Source organism: Uranotaenia lowii, chromosome 1, assembly GCF_029784155.1.
Source record: "Uranotaenia lowii strain MFRU-FL chromosome 1, ASM2978415v1, whole genome shotgun sequence".
Taxonomy (NCBI): domain Eukaryota; kingdom Metazoa; phylum Arthropoda; class Insecta; order Diptera; family Culicidae; genus Uranotaenia; species Uranotaenia lowii.
Genome location: NC_073691.1, coordinates 90,297,143 through 90,319,321, shown reverse-complemented (window position 1 = coordinate 90,319,321; position 22,179 = coordinate 90,297,143). Strand labels below are relative to the sequence as shown.

The following is a 22,179-nucleotide window of genomic DNA, read 5'->3' as shown; positions in this document are numbered from 1 at the left end:
TTTTATTTTATTTTTTTTCGTCTCTATGGTCAAGCAAACGTCGTCACAAGTGGATAGAAACTAAAGCATACTGGTCATTGATCGCTGGACAAATTTAACAAACAGGCGCCTGTTTCTCAATCAAGTACCTATATTTCTTATGCACGTGGGGCGATATGCAACCTAGATGTGTTTTTTCTTGCTTAATTGCACGTGGTAATAAATAACGCCTAGATGTGACACGGATTGGTATTTTATCAATCGAATCAAAACCAATTGAAAGATTTGCAAAAATACTTCCATATTTAGTTCGTGTTAATGTAGGTAGCATTCGACTTTTCATTCAAGAAACATTAGAACATGTTCAAACGTTCAACTTTTTCTGTTAAAAAAAAATAAAAATTATGTTTGTTACTTCGGGTCAAATACACAACGGAAACGAATTTAGAAATGAATATGGGAGCTTTTTATTTCAAATAATTCTGAAAAAAACCATCGTACTTTTTGATTACATACTAATTCAAGTACGTACTTAATATGAAAAGTGTTTTTGTGTTTCATGGCTGCATAAAAGAGACTTTAGATCCGCTTCGTTTTTGAAATGCGAGTCTTTAGAACTGATATTCAACTGGACGCAAATTTTTTATGAGAAATTTTTAGTAAACCCTTAAAGTGATAAAACAATATTCCCTCCTGTCAACTTACACGGTTGGGCAAGGGCAAACGTCGAACTTTTAAGAAATTCATCTTCAAAATGATTCAATATGTTGGAAAGACTAGAAGGGGTATTCCGAATGTTGAAACTGAAGCGGATATTGACAATTCTTTGTAAATGAAGGTCATTCCCTTTGAACATCATTCGTTAAAAGTGGAGTAACAAACATAAATTTATACTGCAGGAATACTGCAGATATACAGGAATACGTATTAAATCCATTTTAAAGCCATTACTCTGACGCATCTGTAAATAAGCTTTGCATTGACACTTGCCCCAATATACGGGATAAATGTAAAAGAAATTTGATTTTGCCAACATTTTGAATATTTGACTTTCAAGAAGAAAATAAAAAAAAAACGCTAAGAATTTATTTAGTGATGCAACTGATATTTTTTTTAATATTTAATTTTTTTGCAGTAGTAAATTTATTGAAAAAATTTTTGCACTGTATTTAATACATAACAAATTTAATATATTTTTTATTACCATGATAAGTGTTGTTTGGGAAAACTTCAAGCTATAAAGTCTCATGTCCACGAGTTTGGAATATGGCGAAACATTTTTTTAACATAATTTTGGCGCAAAAAGGATAGATATTCAAACTGCTTCGTAGGCGAGGATGGTGAAAAAAGCTGTTTGAAAATGGTTATTAAAAATCCTTTTCATCGTTTTTTTTTTCAAATTTCTATAGCTTATTTTTTTAACTCCAAAAAATACCCCATCTTAAGCTTATCAGGAGCTGGACGTGCTCATAATACAGAATATTAGGAATATACTCAATAAACTGTCTCGATTAACGCTATTCATCGGTTTTAAAAATTCTATCTTCATAAAGTACAATTTGCAATAAATTCCAATATGCGAATCTTTTTCTTTCAATTAGTAATTTATGTAAACTCGAGCCGGTTAAATTTTCCTACCTTCATCAAGCAGTGGAGGACAACACGGGGGAGCTCCCATGTAAATTTAAGATAAAGAGCTTTTCAAAGAAGGGACCATTTTCAAACAGGTTTTTTTGGGTACAGAGTACAAATTTCAGTTCTTGAAAAACGAGTTTAGAGATCAAGTTTCAGTAAATAATATACACCATCTTTGAATTGCAATTCAGAATTGCAGCTGCAGCTCTCATTTCAAAGTTGTTGGTTTTGAAGTATGATGAGGTTTGATTTAAAAAAATGATCTCTAAAATGTAAATTTGAATAAATTTTTACAAATTACATTTATTTTCGGAAGGTGTAGCAAAGCACCACCTTCCGGGTCAGCCAAAGCAGCCGCCCGCTTACGATATGCGAAACTGGAAAAGGCAGTTAAACCACAGAGAACCAGAGTTCGGGCTGGAGCCCCAACCGTGTGTAAAAATACCAACAGCGATTTCAAAATAAACGACGCCATTTTTGCAACTTAGCTAAGAGCCACCAGATGTCGTTACCGGTTCTTTTATTTTTTCCATTTTTTCTACACGCTCAGACGATAGTACCTTCAACGGATGAAAAATGCGCTCAAAGCCAAATTTATTTTCAGTCACTCAGTCGGGTATTAAAATAATTGTATGGTTTTTCAGTTTTTGGCCTGTGTTTGTTTTTGTCGACATGAAATTCACTACATCAAGACTAAATTGATTTTCTTTTTATGATTTAGAGTAAATTTAGATGATGAACACAAATTTAAAAATTCGTTCAGTATTCTTTTTCTTTCACAAAATTGTTATCTCGGTAGGATTGGTGAAAAATTGGCGCATGGTGTTATCGGATGTCTGTAATTAGTATAATAGAAAGGGGGAATATTTGAAGAATTTATAAAATTTTGATATCAAGTTGCATTTAAATGTCTATTGCTATTCCCTTAAATTCTAAGGATTCTTAGGTGTCCGGGTAAACTCCATGCAATTACTTTGCTCTGTCTAAGAGGCCAAATTCGATATTAAGAAGCTATTCCAATTTTCGAATCTTTTCAGAAGTAGGTACTGAAGTCCTATCCTGGCAGAAATTACGCGATGTTTACATGCTAGAATTTCGCAATGCTCGAACGAAGATGGGTGGTGATACTTTCGATTAATTAGATTTGAAATGCTTCGTTATGAGTGAAATTTTATTTAAAAAAAATCAGATCGTAAACAAAAAGTGGAGTTTATCCATTAGAAGGGTGTCATAAATTAACACATCATACAGAAATCCTGCGGCAAATGTTGACTGAACTATTTTTGAAATTATAATTCATATTAAAATAGACAAATAATTTAAATCTTATATGAACTTTCTCTTCAAACAACTAAATCTGCTTTTTTTCTCACACAAAATCAGTGGCTCAATACAAAACGAGTACCAAATGAAGCATCATTGCCAAAAGAAAAAGATTTCGTTAAAAGAGCATATAGTTCCTGCTGCAAATTTCATTATGTTGCTTTTCTACACCCCAAAGAAAAGAAAACTAACTGAACTCTGTTTTGGTGCGACCTGGAAGTAAATTTTGGGTTATTTATGTTCTGAGTGTTCTCAACTGTTGACAAAAAAAATCAACAGCAACAGCTGAGTCACTTAGCTAAGAGCCACTAGATGGTGCTGTTTTTAGACCAATTTTAACGGTTTTAAAATGGCCGACGATTCAAATTCTTACACACGGATTCGACACCTATTTGTTCGGGGTCCGTTCTCTGGTTCTCTGTGGTTAAACGAGCCAAGAGAGCCTGGACAAACTCCCTGGCCGAAGAGGGAGAAAGAGCCGCCGCCAAAGGAGATATCCGATTACTTTGACATTTCTCGCCACCTTAGTGGTGCAAGGACTAATGCTAGAATACCGCTGAAAGACCGAGCAGGTCAGTTGTTGACGGGAGGAACAGATCAGTTCAAGCGTTGGACTGAGCATTTCAAACAACTCTTCCGAGTCAGTCAACACTGTCAACAGTGAATCTCATTATTGGCGTCAACTTGGGAGCGCCCTCGTTGGCTGACATAGAAGCAGCAATCAAAGTCATGAAGTCTAACAAAGCGCCTGGGATCGATTGCATCCCTGCTGAAATGCTGAAAGCAGACACTGTCAGCACCGTCTTTTCGCTGACATTTGGGATACTGCAACATTCCCGGCCGACTGGATGCAGGGTATCCTTGTGAAGGTCCCTAAGGAAGGCGAGAGTGTGGTAACTGGCGTGGCAAAACGCTACACTCCGACGGCAACAAGCTGGATTTCGAACGATGGGCTGCTATTAGACATAGAGGAACCCCAGAGAAACTAGTCTATCTCATCGAAGCGCAATACGAGGCATTTTCGTGCAAGGTCTTGCACGATGGTGTCTTGTCTGATCCAATCCAGGTCACTGGTGGAGTGAGACAGGGAAGTATCTTATCACCGCTACTTTTTCTAATCGTAATGAATGAGATTCTGATTGAATCGATCGATTGTGCACCGAACCGAGGATTGCCGTGGAATCCTTCAACAATGGAGTAACTAAACAACCTCGACCTGACAGACGATATTGTGAAATGCACAATCCATAGAAAAGAAAATTGATCCAAACGTGCTGATTTGTCTTGTGCTTTCTGTTAACGAGTAATATTATGAATACACACATTTACAGCGTAAGTTCTTCATACCTACTTCACAGAAGTTTATTGATAGGATTCATGACAGAATCAAGCAGACGAGTAACAGCAGTAAGTAAGTACAACAAAAACGAACTATTTTAAATTTAAATAGATATTCTACATACTAGTGTTTCTCATAGCCAATCTTTTCTATGGAACACGAACATTTTGTGTGCTATGACAACTTCATGTTTCCATTATCGGTTTTTTTTCTCTTAAAAATTTGATAAAAACGATTCAATAACAGTTTTTTTGTGATTGAGTCGAGAGGACAGCTTAGCTCAAGCAGGTGTGAGAAAAGTTTAAAATAAATCTAATAAAAATTTTGTGAAGCGAGTTGGAAGGTTAGAAAAACTTCAAAACTCTAATTAACGGCTTAACACTTTATGAGTTATTCGAATTAAAAGGACTGCGCTAGCTATTTTAAAAGAAATCATACATTAAGAGTTTATCACAGTGTAGATTTCAGCACACACGAAATTTGAAAAATTAAAAAAAAACAATGGCTTTTTTTTAAACAAAGCAAAACAGTTGTTCATCTTACTGGGCTTGTTATATAGCTCAGTTGGCAAGTCAGTTGCTTCCTGAGCAGATGTCCATGAGTTCGAGCCCAACCGGATAAATTTTTCAATGGCTGTCCGCCAACTGCATCGTTGATATAAGTCGCGAATGACATAAAGATGTTAAAACGACTATAATCGAAACAAAAAAAACTTTTATCATACTGTCTCAATTGTCTCAAAATAAAATGGCCAAATATTCACTATAACTTTTGTTCGTTTATCAATGCAATTGATTTGATTCCGTTCGGATCAAATCTATGCAACTTTTAACGCTTCATTTCTAAGCCAATTAAGAATTCATATTTCGATGTTCCATTTGTAAGCAACATCAGATTTCAGTTTATAAAAAACTGCGGCACTCTGCAAAACGTGTTTGCCATTATCACAATTGTTATAATGAAGTTTCCTTTTCGGGATCGTCTAAAAATACTCTGGAGTGTGGTTACAAACCAGCGACTAGCGTTCAATTGGCCTTTTGGCGTCTCAATCGTAAGACTGATATGGTGTAGTCGTTCGTTATGAACAGTATGGTAACTGCTAAAATTCCGCATCTTATTACTTTTTATTATGAGACTCTAACGCACACACTTTCGTTTCTGGTTTGCTATCACACAAGACGCTACCCGGCGAGCGGAACAACCATCCATCGGATTGTCAATGAGCGTGACAGGGAGGATCTACATTGCCCTTGCCGTTGCTTCGTCGTCGTCGTCGTCGTACAGTCATTTACAATTATTTTTAGTTTTCCACCATATTCCACTTTAAATGGACCAATTTGGCCGTCTCCTAAATGATTCACTTCCTTCAACGACGATTCTCGCCGTACGTAAGTTTGGTAGGTAGGTATTATTTACTGTCCATCAGGCCAATCCCGTGGCCACATCCAGGAGGAGGCCAATGCTTTTGAGCAGCCGTTTCGGTTGATCTGATCAGCATCAACAACAGCATAATCCACGTTGCTCGTTTATTGGTCAGATTGCTCTTTTCTGGCTGAAACAAATAACGCTTCGCGAGTCTTCTCCGCATGACCTAGAGTCGTGTAGGTGGAAAAAGGTGCTTGAATGTAGTCAACAAAATTTGTGCAATCTACTGCCACCGGCTCTGTCTTTCCAAATCCCATAGCCTCTGTTAAGTACTACAGTTGTGTTCAGATTGGTTTACAAACTCGCCGATATGGCAGTATCAAATTAATTTACATGAAAAATAGGAATTGCTTTATGCCGGTTACCGAAGAGGGAGTGAAATTTACTAGATTTCCAACGACTGAATATAATTGAATGTGATTTGGTTGTAAATTTGGATTGAAACTGATCAAAAGTGTCTGCCAAAATAGATTGTCGATCCATCCAACGTATGAGACCATTTGAGGATTACCTTTTCTAAAAGTTTTGTAGTCGTTTTCATGCTATTTTCCTCATTTTTTTTTTGCCAGGAAAAACTATTTTCCTCAAATATTTTAGTCAAATAATAACTAACGGGTGATACGGTCGAAATTTGGTCAATATCAACTTGACGTATTTCTTTCAATTTTGCATTTGAAAAACCTGAACACCCCTCATTTTGAAGATGTGTGTGTAGAATGTTGCTCCTATTTTGATTTTGAAATTTTCTCTTCAGTTGTCAAAATGCCGTCCAAGGAAGAAGAGCAGCGTATCGAAATTTTGCTCGCGCATCGCGAAAATCCGAGCTACTCGCACGCAAAGCTGACAAAATCGCTAAAAGTTGCCAAATCAACCGTTACAAATGTAATTAAAGTGTTTGGGGAACGTTTGTCGACAGCCAGGAAGTCTGGATCGGGGGGAAATCGAAAACCGGAAGCCGCTGAGACGACAAAGAGAGTTGCCGGTAGTTTCAAGCGAAACCCTAACCTCTCTCTCCGAGGTGCCGCAAATAAGCTGGGTGTATCGCCTACAATCGTACATCGAGCCAAAAAACGAGCCGGACTATCGACTTACAAGAAGGTAGTGACTCCAAATCGCGATGATAAACAAAATACGACGGCCAAAGCGCGATCCCGGAGGCTGTACACGACGATGCTGACGAAGTTTGACTGCGTAATGGACGACGAAACCTACGTCAAAGCCGACTACAAGCAGCTTCCGGGACAGAAGTTTAATACGGCAAAAGGAAGGGGAAAGGTAGCATATATTTTCAAGCACATGAAACTGTCAAAGTTCGCGAAGAAATATCTGATTTGGCAAGCCATCTGTACCTGTGGCTTGAAAAGCAGCATTTTCATAGCTTCCGGGACTGTCAGCCAAGAAATTTACGCGAAAGAGTGTTTGAATAAACGTCTGCTGCCTTTCCTGAGAAACACGGTTGTTTCGTACTGTTTTGGCCGAATTTGGCATCTTGCCATTACGGTAAAAAGGCCATGGAGTGAGAAAACTGGGCTATTGTCAAGCGGAACCTGAAGAAGTCCAAAAATTGCTAAGGACGAGCAGCAGTTCAAGGCAAACTGGCTTTCAGCTGCGAAGAAGATGGACAAGGTGGCTGTACAAAATCTGATGGCAGGGGTTAAGCGTAAGGCCCGGCAATTCGGATTTGGAAAAGCGGAAGCCTAACTGAATATTTTTCCTGAATTTCATGTTAATTAAACTTGAAAAAGAAATTTAATTTGATTTTTTAAATAAACGATTTTACCGATTCACACGCGTTTTCCCTTGACCAAATTTTTACCGTATCACCCTTTAAGGGCATAACGGCCACCTTGAGGAAGACGCTTATTTAACCATAGAAAACAGCTATAATATGTGACTTACATCGTTGTTTCGTGTTCAGACACTAGAACATTCTATTTCCTAACTGGATGATACTTGAAAAAGTAGATAAAAACGATTAAAAATGCATTTTAAAAAAATTCCGAAAGCTGAAAATCAGTCACAGTAGGGGCATAATGAGAACCCCCACTGGGGCAGTATAAGTATTCTCTGCCGTCTCTAGCAGCGAATTTCACTCGATGAAGTCTACTGAATAAAAGAACTACAGCTTGACTTGTTTCGTCTGACGATTTAGCCTATTGGTTAGATGTCGGAGAGGTAATCTGTAGACTCGAGTTCGATACCTGTTCGGGGAGATTTTTTTTTCATTTACCACTTGAGAATTTTCGTCACTTGAGAACCGATTTGGTTTTTCTAAAATATTTCTGTAAAAATGATAAGGAGATTTCTTTTGTACTTTTGTAGAAAAGTGGAGTGCTTATTATGCCCCGAGTGCACTTTATGTCCTTATCTTCCCTACATACCAAAGAAAATTCTTCTTGGTCTTTGAAGAATAGAAAATTAAATTGACAAATTTTACACATCTCTCCATTTGTTCGGATTTTCTCATGCAGTGTCAATTTTACACAGATCGGCAGTGTGCCAAACACACATCTTTTTGACAGCTTCATATATTAGGGAAAAATGTGTCAATTTCACATCAGTGTTGGCCCTGACATACAGTACAATGTAAAATATCAAATCAAACTGTTAATTTATGTTATTTGCTTCCATTAGACTGAAATCAAAAATTTCTGAATGGTCTTTATTTCTGTTGTGAATTTGAATTTTTAAATATTGGATGAAAAACCATGATCGTTGAATTTCCTTTCTTAATCCCACTCTTTTATTTTCTGTGTTACTAAATTAAACTTCTCAAATGGTGATACATTTCGATAAGACTTTTTAATATCAACTCATATCTGTAAAACTGCAACGTGTGCATTGGTGCACAATAGCGCTGATTGTTTTATCGTCATTCTACGTTAAAAGCGAGCTTATTCTGGGTAGGAATACTTATTTTCCATTCACTTGATATGCAAATTGGTTATGCCTTGCTTCGATTAATACTTCCTCTTGTTTGTTCAAACCTTTGTTCAGTAAACGTAAATTAAAATTGACCTGTTGACACATAAGTCGATAAATGCCAAGCCACACTTACTACTCGTGTTCACTCAGTATTGTCTTCGTTTTTTCATATTCAGATATTTCAAAAATTGGAGCTTCCGGCCGAAATCGAGAGGACACAGAATCTGCGTGAATCTTTGATCGAACAGCGCGAACAATTCATCTACTCCATAGTGAACAACACCGATGTACGAAATCTGCAAACACTTTTCTCACTGGAGTTGGAAAAATACGAAAAGGTACAGAACGATTGGTTTCCGGTTGATGATAATTGGTGGCAGATTACATAAATGGTCCTATTTCAGAATAGATTGTGCAAGATGCAGCCCAGGGAGGCATTTCCATCGATGTGGGGAGCAATTTCCCAGTTAGTTCCGAAAAATGGAGCATCCTACAGGCCGTGTTTTTTGCATCGACCGTACTGACCACGATTGGTAAGTTTGTAAGTTTCCTAAACGTTTTTAAACATAAGCTACTCAAATATCAAGTCAACTCAAGATTATTCCGTATACTTTTTGAGATCACAAGAAATAAATCAACTTTTCTAAGTTCATGAATAAGGTTGCCAGATTGCCCGGTTTTATCCGGGTTTGCCCGGATATTTAATACTAAATTTGAGAACAGTCCGGCCCGGTCCGGTTGCCCGGATTTCATTGAAAAACGCCCGGATTTTGCCCGGATTTATTCACTTTATTTGCCAAATTAAACAATAAAAACACAACAAACACCTCTAAAACGAAATATTTTGAGTTTAAGTTTTATGAAAATAATCATGAAAGGTTTTTTAGAAGCCTAAAATACGGTTCCAAATGATGAAAAAAGATTTTTTTTCTTTTTTTTTTCTTGATTTTTGTTGAGGAATTTTCGAGTTTTGACTAAATTTGCCCGGATATTGCCTGGATTTTTGGTCGTCAATTTGAAATCAAATGCCCGGATTTTGCCAGGTTTTTATATAAAAATTGCCCAGTTTGTCCGGGTCGGATACGTGCTGAAAAAAATCTGGCACCTTATTCATGAACAGTTTTAATCAGCGCCACTAACTTTTAAGTTAGAATTTACATTGGAATTCAGTAAACCAAAATAATAAAAAAATACAAAAAAATAAGTCTTCTGAAAGAAAGCATCGAGATTTGACATTATTAGTAAAAAGCGAAGCAAAGGTTCAGAAAAAAATATGAGGCAGTAGGGTGATTAATTTTTAAATACTTTGTTCTTAGCGTGATGAATGGAGGTTGCCTTTACGTTATTTTATGTTTTGGCCAGAGTGTCAAACAGCAACATCAGAGTCTACTTTTTAGGGATTTAATATAATTTCAGATTGAAGCTGTTTTGACGTGTCAAAAAAAAATTAACTTATCACGGTATAAAAAGACAAAGTAGGCTACTAACACGAGCAAACAACTCGTTTGAATGTAAACAAGTGACGTCATTACTATCTTCGAATAGCGTGCCATGAAAAAAGTTTTGCGCGCGTAAGATAATGCTACATACACCGAGGATCACTAGATGGATAGTAATGACGACATTATCGGGAAGATATCACCTTATTATATTGTACACCGTGTTACTTATCATAATTGTTATAAATGCCTTCAGTGTTTATTTGATATACACCGTTTCTTACTAGGTACTTTGGTTTTATGGAATCATGGGATTTTATGAGTATTATGAATTTTTATGAGTATTATCGAATTTTATGAGTAATAATGAAGGAAACATTGAAAATACCTTAAAATTGTGTCATGGCAACGTATCCCAACAAATTGATTAAGTGAGAGAAAATAAACTGAAACTGAAACATATTGACGGGATTCGAAAAAAGTCAAACACCATATATCCGAAAAGAAAACCCGCCGAAAGTCACCAGGTATAATCAGGAAAAAGAAGACCGTCGTCTGTGAGATAGATCCGGTCGGTATAATTCAACACTTTGTTGATATTAATTTATCGCTAGCTGCATCCCAAACCTTAAGAAAGAAAAAAAAATCTGGAACCATGCCATTGGATTGGACTATCGAGGTGCCGGTTCAACCTGTCTAGACTAGAAGAAGAACGACAAATTGGCGTTCGGTGTCCGCTAGTTGTAGGTTTTTTTTTTTTTTTTTTTTTTTCTTTCTTTATTATAGAGACTTTCAGCCTCGGGCTGGTTCGTCTCTTTAGTTGTAGGTGATCATTTCTCTTCATGCACTGTTCACCTAATTATCCGTGTAATTTAGTTCGTTCGTCAATCTAATTAGATTGTGTCATGCTAAATTCGTGACTGACGGGACATGCGAAATTGAATCTAAGAACATGGTTCGCAAAAATTAATTTGCTTTAAACAAATTGCATCAGTCATAATTTGGCGCATCTCTTCGTTTAGTATAAATTGGATGCAATGGATGAAGTTGCATGAATATAAATTCAAAAAGTCACTTGATCATGATATGTTCGATTTGTATGCCTCACCCTCTGCTGCATTCATTATTTTGCGAAAAAAAAGTTTTCTTTTGGCTTCCGAACGGGATCGGTTGAATATCTAAAACAAATCTTTGGAATTGAAATAAATCATAAGTCACCGTCTTCTAGAGACGTTAGGAATAACTATAAGTTACCCTATAAATTTTCGGGTAGCTGTAAAATTATGTTTCTTGATGCAAAAATAAAACATCTAAGAAAAATCTTGGACTCGATCTGAATTGGACAACAAATTGATTAAAAATCAGTTGTTTTTATCAACAATATTAAGCCGGAACAAATTTCAAATCATCCTTTTGTCACAGTGTTAGAACTTCACGAGGGGGGATAATTAAAAAATAATGCGAAAATAATAAATTGGAAAAACTTGCACGAAAGCTTGTATGCAATAAAATTGCAAACTATATCATTGCACAAAACCTATGAATCAAGTAATTTTTTATCGAAAGATTCGATACAATCAAGAATTTAAAAGGTGAAATAACTCCCATCTCCCAATATTTGTTTTTTGGTCTTGTAATCTTTCGGATATTTGATTTTTTTTTTTAAATTTATATAAAATACTTTAAATCAGGAGTAAGCAACCTTTTAAACCAACGGGCCAATTTGAATTTCAAATTTCCTAGGCGGGCCGCACTAAAAATAACACTGAATCAAATTTTTTAATAACTTTATTTCCTTATACTGGCTTATCGTTATTAAGCTATCCTTCGCCAAGTGATTATTTGTAGAAGTTTATGGATAGTTTTCATCACAATAAATACAATACAATATTTCAATTAAACATCTACCTTTTTTAACTAAAAGTTTTAGAAAAAAAAACACTAAAAAAGGAATTATAAAACAAATTTATGTATTATAAAGGGTGATACGGTCAAAATTTGGTCAATATCAACTTGACGTATTTCTTTCAATTTTGCATTTAAAAAACCTGAACACCCCTCATTTTGAAGGTGTGTGTGTTTAGAATGTTGCTCCTATTTTGATTTTGGAATTCACTCTTCAGTTGTCAAAATGCCGTCCAAGGAAGAAGAGCAGCGTATCAAAATTTTGCTCGCGCATCGCGAAAATCCGAGCTACTCGCACGCAAAGCTGGCAAATTCGCCAAAAGTTGTCAAATAAACCGTTACAAATGTTATTAAAGTGTTTGGGGAACGTTTGTCAACAGCCAGGAAGTCTGGATTGGGGGGAAATCGAAAACCGGAAGCCGCTGAGACGACAAAGAGAGTTGCCGGTAGTTTCAAGCGAAACCCTAACCTCTCTCTCCGAGATGCCGCAAATAAGCTGAGTGTATCGTCTACAACCGTGCATCGAGCCAAAAAACTAGCCGGACTATCGATTTACAAGAATAACAAACAACAAGAACAACAAAATACGACGGCCAAAGCGCGATCCCGGAGGCTGTACACGACGATGCTGACGAAGTTTGACTGCGTGGTAATGGACGACGAAACCTATGCAAAGCCGACTACAAGCAGCTTCCGGGACAGGAGTTTTATACGGCAAAAGGAAGGGAAAAGGTAGCAGATATTTTCAAGCACATGAAACTGTCAATGTTCGCGAAGAAATATCTGGTTTGGCAAGCCATCTGTAACTGTGGCTTGGAAAGCAGCATTTTCATAGCTTCTGGGACTGTCAACCAAGAAATTTACGCGAAAGAGTGTTTGAATAAACGTCTGCTGCCTTTCCTGAAGACACGTACTGTTTTGACCGGATTTGGCATCTTGCCATTACGGTAAAAAGGCCATGGATTGGTACGCCGCCAACAACGTGCAGGTGGTTCCCAAGGACAAGAACCCTCCCAATTCGCCAGAGATCCGACCAATTGAGAAATACTGGGCTATTGTCAAGCGGAACCTAAAGAAGACCAAAAAAATGCTAAGGACGAGCAGCAGTTCAAGGCAAACTGGCTTTCTGCGGCGAAGAAGGTGGACAAGGTGGCTGTACAAAATCTGATGGCAGGGGTTAAGCGTAAGGTCCGGCAATTCGGATTTGGAAAAGCGGAAGCCTAACTGAATGTTTTTCCTGAATTTTATACTAATTAAACTTGAAAAAGAAATTTAATTTGATTTTTTAAATAAACGATTTCACCGATTTACACGCGTTTTCCCTTGACCAAAATTTGACCGTATCACCCTTTACATATGGTCGGAAATATTGAATCATGGAACTTATTTCAGTTTTTTTTTATTTTACAGGCTATGGAAACATTGTTCCCGTTACAAACAGCGGGCGAATATTTTGCATCTTGTATGCTCTCATCGGAATTCCTCTGACGTTGACCGTGATTGCCGACTGGGGACGGCTGTTTGCCACTGCAGTTTCCTCGGTTGGAAAGCACTGGAAATCCATTTTGCCAATTGCTCGTAAGTAAAAGCGTCATAATTTGTTATGAGGGAAAGTCAAATTTTTAAATTCCGTATAGTATTGAAAAATTGATTCAAAGAGAGAATAATGCTTTCTTTTAAGCATAACATAATATACTTGCTTCTATAATGAATTTACTCACCGTTAGTTATGTTTGTTAATTAGTTTGTCGGCATTATCGGTGAAATAATTTTTTGATGAACTTTTTTACCAGGATTCTGTCCAGACATAGGCCTAAAGATGTCGGATAAGAAATGGTTCTACGCCGTCGGAGCGGTATGCTTTCTGGGAGTGTACTTGGCAGCCGGAACAGGACTCCTGCTCCTGTGGGAAGAAGAATGGACGTTCTTCGATGGTTACTATTTCTGTTTCATCACTATGACGACAATTGGCTTCGGAGACCTTGTTCCCAGTACGTTGAAATTTTTACATGTACATAGTTTCTTATTTAATCTTTTGCTTCCATAATTTCTTTAAATTTACAGGTAAACCGAACTACATGCTTCTGTGCACATTATACATTCTGGTGGGACTGGCCCTTACATCCACAATCATCGAGCTCGTACGGCGCCAATACGCGCAAAGTTGGCAGAAACTTCAGGTAAGTTTTGGCATGGAAAATGGATAAAACGCTTCTCCGATAGACTCGAAAAACGAAAAAAAAACCTGACAAGCCAAGAAAAATTTCAAAACCATATCGTTAGCCTTCATATGACATACGCTTTTCATGAATATCTTTCTAGGCACTTTCCGGCCCACTAGCGGAAACGTTACGAAGGCTTGGTGAATCCGCGGGAACGGGAATCGACGTTACGGCACTTCACAACGATCTCCGGCGCGTGCTAACGGTGGTTTCGATGCCTCGCCGTCATGGTAGCAAGAAGAACGATCCCAGTGAAATCGCTGCTTTGGAAGCGATTACCAATGCCATTCTTCAGGATATCAAGGATAAGCAAGAGAACAAAGAAACACCGAAGCTGGTTCAAATAGTTATCTACGAATCCTCGGTCTAGATTCCGTTATTCTATTGGTCTAACTCGAATGATTGTGAATTTTGTGTGACGTAAAATGTATTAGATTCCGAAATTAGCTCTATCTGTGGAAATAGAAACAGGCAGTGATGACAGCCCACTAGAATTCTGAATATACGTACTACGCTATACGAAACCAAAATAGAATCACTATGTTTTGCTGTTAAAAGATGAATGTATGCTACATATTCTCCAACATTTGGTTTTCAATTTTAAGGGATAAAGCTTGCTTCATTTAGAATTGGAACAAACGTTTGCACATATTGTGGCGCTCCTGGTGGATGGATTTGGAAGTTCTTGGTACCCACGTGTCGGGAATTTCATCAGCTTCAGGCAAGATAGGTAGGTAAAAAGGTTTAACATTGCCTCAACCTCAATCGACAGAGCCGTGTAAACGCAGGGTCAAAAATAATTATGATATTTCAAACGATACGGGATCTACAACAAAATTACAATTTTCGGAAAATTGAGGGGTCTTATTTTTCAAATAAATAATCAGTCGCGTTCTTTGAAATATCTTGTGTGGCCATTAGTAAAATTAATTTTCGAAAACTTTCAATATTCTGACTACGAGACAGTTTTTCTTTAAAAGTTTAGCAGTATTTCAGCAAAATATTCGAATTTCGGAAAGCGTTTTATTATTCGTAGTTGTAAAAATATGCTATACAATGACTTGTTACGACTTGTACTGAATGCTACTTTATTTTAGATCCTACAAAATTAAAAAAAATCAGTTATATGGAAATTGTCGAAAAGCAATGTTATTAACTGAATAGTAAATCCACTAAAAAATATATTTTTCATCCGCACAAGCGCTTAATGCATTGTAAATACTTTTGTGAACATTTTAATATTTTTTGAAGAATTCTAAAATCAGTAGTTTTCCTAGAAAACTAATATCTTAAAATTTTTACAGGTTTACGTCGGAATCCAATAAGATATCATTCGTGATAAAAATTCGATATCAAACAGAGATTTGCTCCTTCGTTTAATTTAATTCGTGTTTTATTGCATGGAGAGGCAATTTTTGGTCACCCTCGGGTACGTTCTTAACAACTTTTCCGCCGCGTTTTTTTTGTTGGGTGTAAGGTGCAAGAAAGATTATTGTATTTCTGTGAAAATGTTTGAATGACGGGGTGCTACCTGCATAAAGATGATTGATCGTTGTGAAAATGTGCTTTGTTACTAATGAACCTGTTGGCTTGTGAAAAGAAGAATTTCATTTAAGTTTACTAGAATGCATAATTTAAAAATTTCGGATTGCACTAAACTATGTCCCATGACACAAACATCATCATAAATTCGTTCGAATGTTTTTTGGAGTCGCGTCTTCAAGGGAATTCAATATCTTCAATAGCTGGATCAAAACCCGGGTGTGGCAATTCCTTTTTTTTTTCTTCTTTTTTATTTTCTCTTCGAATTTTGTGCCATTTTATCTCTAACTGAACCTATTATTTTAGCTTCCAAAACTTAATATTAATCCGATCGCAATTCTATTATTCTTCGATATAACTTTCTGAATCCTGAATTTCCTTTCTTTGTCAAACTTTTTCAAAACGAATTGTGTTGTTTACTTGTTTTAAATGTTTGTGAGTACATTCAGTGTAAAATCTAAGAACAGAAGTATGAGGATTTCGCGTCATATTACATAGAAATATGCTAAATTCGGTCTTCGGATGAAGCTCTGCCAACATTTGTTATAAAAAAAATCCGAATAAGACAGTTTAAAAAAATCAGATGGCGCTGAACAAGAAGTTTGGATCCCAGCTAAACGTGTGTTACTGTTCTCACTCAAGTTCTAACTGGAAAGAGTCTATTTAAAAAAAACGGACTAGTTGTTCTTCAACATCAAACGAGTTACATTTTTACAATCATAACATTATATTTGTTTTAGAGTTCTGTAAGTCAAAAAATTATTTAATCATTTTTCACGATAAAAAGAGTATTTGTAATGAATGAGCAAATGATAAAATATATTTTATAATAAAATTTTTTTTTTTAATGTTCAACTAAACAATTTATTGAAGGTTATTTCCTTCAAGTTTAAGTCGTTGATTCATTTCTATTACATATTCAATAAAATGAAGGAGTTTGTCCTACATAGGTTAGCCAAGCCGAGTAGTAGATGAATATGGAATGATTCTTAACCATGATATTTTCATCAAACAGCCAAATATTATCAAAAGAACGATACTGTGAACCCTAGCGTTCTGTTGTGGTATGAGCCTACTTGGTTGAATGATTCAACTGAATCAAAGCAATCGAAAGATTCCTTTTAATTCAACCACGGTAATTACCGTGGTTGAATTAAAAGGAATCTTTCGATTGCTTTGATTCAACCCTAGCGTATTATTTTTTTTAAATTTTGGAAAAATTATTTTGTTGACGCATATGTTGTTGAGTTAAATTTACGGTTTAGGTTTCCAATTGACGCAGCGTCTCAATCGTTCATTAGAAAAGCTTCAAAAAACTAACACATAAAGCTCTATTACAACATTTAGATAAGCTTCAAATGTTAATACCGCCATCTAGTGAGTAAACACTAGATGTCGGTCAGTCGCTGTCTAGTGTAGAGATTAAAAAAACATATAGAAAATTACCAATATGTAGAATAAATTTTTTTAAAGCAATTTAATGTGATGTGAAGGAAAATAAGTGCCAATTTTCATCGCTTATGCCCCAAGTAAAATTTTCGCCTCTATCGCTTTAGTAACTATATTTTTGTTTATCATTCAAACTGAAAACTGATCTTTTAAATTCAAATGTTTAACCAAAAATTGATACCGAAATCAATTTAAGTATTCAAATGAAATTGTCTATTCACATTCATGTTCCAATAGGTTCCACGAGTAGGGAAACAAGCTGACTGTTAGTATACCACTTTTTTTTAAGAATCACCTTTCATTGATTTTCATAATCATGTTTACAGTATTGTTTATAGAAAAAAAGATAAAGGCAATTTACGGACGTTTGGAAATCAACTCGCCAAACTCTCCGTTGTTATTTTCACAGAAAATATTGGAAGATTTGAGACTATTGGCCAGCAACTCCCGGATAATTCTAGCTCAGTCGCAGAGGACCCTTTGACTTATATCTCAGGGTCGGCCTACGGCTGGGTAATCGGAGGGGAACGCGGACAAAAACTAAGGGAAAAAACTGTGGGTTTTCTACAACCAAAAACAATTTACAAATTAAAACTTTGGACGAGAAAATTACTTTTATTTAAAAACAAGAAAAACTACTATCTAAACTTTGGTTTTCGAATTTTAAGCTTTATTAAGGGGGGGGGTAGGGTCTAACACTTTCAAAAAAACCGATTTTTTTATTTTTTTATTTTCTTATTGTAAAACATTTCAAGAATGTTGTGTCAAATTTTCAAGTCAATTGAAGCAAAACTGTAGAAGTTATAGGCCTTTATCTCCTCCTATCTAATACTGCAAGAAAGCAAGAGCAGAAACTTCAAACGCGTTTTTCTCGAAAGCACATTTTTAAAGTCCGTGGACATCGTCATTTGAAAACTACTTATCCGATTCTTTTCAAATTTGGAACATATTTTCTACATATAAAATACCAGACCCCAACGTTTTTCTTTTTTAATTTTTTTACTTTGGGGAGATTTTAGAGGTGAAAAATGGCGGATTTTTTCGTGAAAAATCGTAGTTTTTACTTCAAGCAGCCACAAAAATTTCATAAAAATATTTTTAAGTTAAATAAAAACGTTGGGGTCCAGAAAAACATCTATTAAAAATATTTTGCTCTGATTTTTTGACTTCAGATGATTCTGTGCTGAGATACAGTGTCCACCGCAAATCCTGTTTTCAAAAAGGCATCCTCGAAAGTGCTCCGTCACCGGCTCATTTTTCAATATTTTCCTACGAAAAGCTTACTAAATGTTCTTTTAACAATGCTTTGTATAATGCAAAAAATTTGAATACATTTGCTTGAACGATAGCTCTAGAAAAAAATCGTAAAAATGGTACTTTTTTTATACCCGTTAGACCCTACCCCCCCCTTAAGCACGCTACTGTGTGGTGTGTTTGTGTAGGGTGTGGATTGGACGGTGGTCGATGACCGTTGCGGTACGTACCGGATGCTCGATGACTTCGTTGGTGAGCGCTCACAGGTTACCTTTACCGGGGTGTTGGGTTCAACAATGGCGGATTGTTGATGGCGGATCAGGAACGGGAACTGGTGTCCTGATCAATTTTCCGAAATGGTGGCAGCTCGTCTGGCGTTGACGAACGGGATGGATACGGCGTCTTCCTCCGTTGACGTAATCAGCGGACCACGGCAAGACCGTATTGGCCGCGCTGAGAAGGGCTCTCCTTGGAAATAAGAGACTTCGAGAATCTCTCGAAGTCCCGAGAGATAGGCCTCATTTACGATTATGGTCCTTACCTGAACCAGAGGCCGAAGTCTTTTACGGTAAGACGTAGACTACCGCAAGGTAATCTAGGCCGAATCGCACTACGGGATTCCTCAACACAAAACGGGATGGAACAAGAACAAAACACACGGGTTTTCCAAATTTCTTGGCTGTTGGGGAACACACCTGACTCGCACGAACGCCGGAAGAAAAAAGCCCTGAGTCAAAGACCCTTTTTAGCGCCTTACTTCACTCTATTCCTCCACCTTCTCCATTCTAAGTACTTTAGGCGAGTTATTGCATCTTGCATGCAACCTACATGCATTCGACCTTGCAACCAGTCTTGGTTACAGACTTGTTGACGAAGATACCACACGCCCAACTTAAAACTAACAATAACTGTTTTTGTTAAAACCTATCTTCTAAACATTTATTTAAAATTTGCCTAATCCTAACTAAATTAACAAAAAGAAAAACAACAGTTCGAAACAATAATTAAAACAAAATGGAAAAATTACCTAAAGACTTTGTAACGACGGTTACAGATTTGATTTGAATAAAAGCTTGCCTAAAGTTTAAATTGTGACGAAAAGCTCATTTCAACCTGAAAAGAGGTGGGGGAGTAGGCGTTGATCGATTTGGAACGAACGCGTTTTTTTGCGCTCTTCAAAATTTTCTAGAAAGTTAATCTAATTCAGGTGGAAAATAGTATCAAAATTAGCAAAATTTACCAGCTAATCACGGGAACTGATGTGCATTTGATCCAACTGTTTCAAGATGTGTTTGTAGTCCTCGGGTAGGTGTGTTTTGAACTGCGAATACGAATTTATTTCCGGTGCTGACAGTGACAGGTTTTGATTTAATTAAAATTGTCAGTGAAGAAATATGAAAACCTTTGGAAAAACAGTTAGTTGTTGTGTGTGATAATTATGATCCCGGACATTGTGATCATCATTCGTACAGAGAAAACGTCTTTAATAGTAGAGAACGAAGTTTCTCAAATGAGTGAAGGGTTAAGTGAATTTTTGCAAGGCGTTGAGGGCAGGAATATAAAAGCACTCCACTTTGACTGAATTTTGCTCTTCGGGTTATGCAGAGATGAAGGCTGAGGAAGAAATGACGCCCTGGAAAAGTGTTAAAGTAGTGCTCGATGGGGTGCCAAAAATGTGTGCTCAAATTTTCTTAAATGATTCCTGGAGAAAGATTTCAAAGATCAATGTTGTTCTCGTGGCTTGAAGCTGACCCGACAGAAACATTCAGGATTAATTTGGGAATAGCTACTAGTGGAAACTGTTGTCTATGCCTGCTTCGTTATTTTTTTATGATGTAGATTGCAAATGCACTTGAAAGTAGCATTTTAGCACATTTTAGTGTATTATATTGGATGGATTCTTGGTTCTTGGCATTAGAAATTTGCAGTTAGGTTTGATGCCCATCGTCGCGTCGTGGGCCGCTTAAAAACTCCTGAAATCTTTAGTGGTATAATGATAAGTATCCTTTCACTTTAGAGGTGCTGAGGTAAGTACAAAAGGGAATTTCGGATGGTGATAAGGTAAGATGTAAAACATGATTAAAAATGTGTTAAAATTCTTTGATTATAAATAGCTTAACTCTATTATTGGGGATAAGAGGGGGGAATGGACAGGACATTGAACGATCGGAAGACTGATATACAATGGATTGTGGGTTCAAGCCAGCCGGAGTATCTCGGCAAATTTGGAATTCTGATGAGGATACTTAGGTACCTTTTCTGGATTCTTTATTTGTTTCAAACAGTTTGAAGGGAGTAAGATGAGTCAAACCTGTCCCAAGCCAGTGGTAACGGACCCCTTGGTTGTAATGCAATTATTGTTGATGAGTTAAGCATGAACAATATTTGAATGTGCGATCGAGACTTCCCGTACCGCCTCGGGTCGAGAGACCTATCAGCCACTGGTGGGTCAAACATACATACATACATACATAAAAGCTCATTTCAACCTTATATACTACTTGGAAATCTTCATCTTTTTGAAGGATTTTTTTTAATTAGTTTAAGACTTTGATATTTTAAGGAAAATTTATTTAGCATATATGTAAGAGTTTGACTGGTTTCAACTAGCGTTTCCAATTATTATGACATTATATAAAATATGTGAGGCAATTCCAATAATCATGACTACCAAAACATAGAAAAAATCCGATAAAACAGAACCTTTGAAATTATTAATTTGTGAAATATACATAGTAAAATACATTGAAGCACTCAATGAAATGATCTAAGTTTCAGGTCACATTAGTTTTGTAGCTCTCAAAATGATAATCGTTTAAACTAGGCCATTAATAAAAGTTTATTTTTCTACAAAAGTTAAAAAAATACAGAGAGCATTCATAAAGAAAATTAAACAAGCATTAGAAAAAGTTCTAGATGATAAATATTGATAAATTCTGATAACATAACACAAATGTGAATGATCCAACAATCTGATAAATCATTATTTATTAAATTGATAAACTCTTGCGAAAATTATTGAATGTACTATTAAAAAGCATTGGTTGGTTTGGATGTTTTTGTACATAAATATGTACATATGTATCATTATAATAACTGATGGAACGAATCGTTTAAAGCTTTTATGTATGTATGTATGTATGTATGTATGTAGTTGAACCCACCAGTTGCTGATAGGTCTTTCGACCCGAGGCGGTACGGGAAGTCTCGATCGCACATTCAAATATTGCTCATGCTTAACTCATCAAAAATATTTGCAACACAACCAAGGGGTCCGTTACCACTGGCTTGGGGCAGGTTTGACTCATCTTACTCCCTTAAAACTGTTCGAAACAAATAAAGAATCCTAAAAAGGTACTTAAGTAACCTACTCATGATTCTAAATTTGCCGAGATACTCCGGCTGGCTTGAACCCACAATCCATTGTATATCAGTTTTTGGATCGTTCGATGCCCTGTCCAACCCCCCAACATAATAGAGTTAAGCTATTTTCATTATTGAAATATAATAAAAAAAATTGAACATTTTCAATATCTAACCTCGTACCACTTTAAAAGGATACTCGAACTTCTTCAATGAAAGGGTACTTATCTTACTTCCTAAATGGCTTCGTTTTCATTTTTTCAATTGATTCGCCTATTGTACCCATATAATTCATTTGAATTTTGATCATTCCTTCAATCAAATGTACTGATGAACCTTAAAGAAAATCATGATGATTTAAACAGCATTTTTCCTGTAA

At 36.4% G+C, this 22,179-nt stretch overlaps 1 protein-coding gene across 2 annotated transcripts in view; it reads left to right on the top strand.

The window, feature by feature from the left end:
• Positions 1-14,685, top strand: part of LOC129739553 (TWiK family of potassium channels protein 7) — a 47,933-nt gene extending 33,248 nt beyond the window's left edge. The window contains exons 1-7 of one of the 2 annotated variants that reach the window (XM_055731031.1): positions 6,411-6,799; positions 8,803-8,964; positions 9,036-9,159; positions 13,381-13,548; positions 13,764-13,961; positions 14,035-14,150; positions 14,293-14,685. In XM_055731031.1, the coding sequence (XP_055587006.1) occupies positions 6,464-6,799; positions 8,803-8,964; positions 9,036-9,159; positions 13,381-13,548; positions 13,764-13,961; positions 14,035-14,150; positions 14,293-14,562 (1,374 nt within the window). In that variant the 5' untranslated portion in view covers positions 6,411-6,463 and the 3' untranslated portion in view covers positions 14,563-14,685. Of the gene's footprint in view, positions 1-6,410; positions 6,800-8,802; positions 8,965-9,035; positions 9,160-13,380; positions 13,549-13,763; positions 13,962-14,034; positions 14,151-14,292 lie in introns of those variants that run through there. The other variant, XM_055731032.1, reaches the window with a different exon arrangement.
• The last annotated feature ends 7,494 nt before the right edge of the window (positions 14,686-22,179 follow it).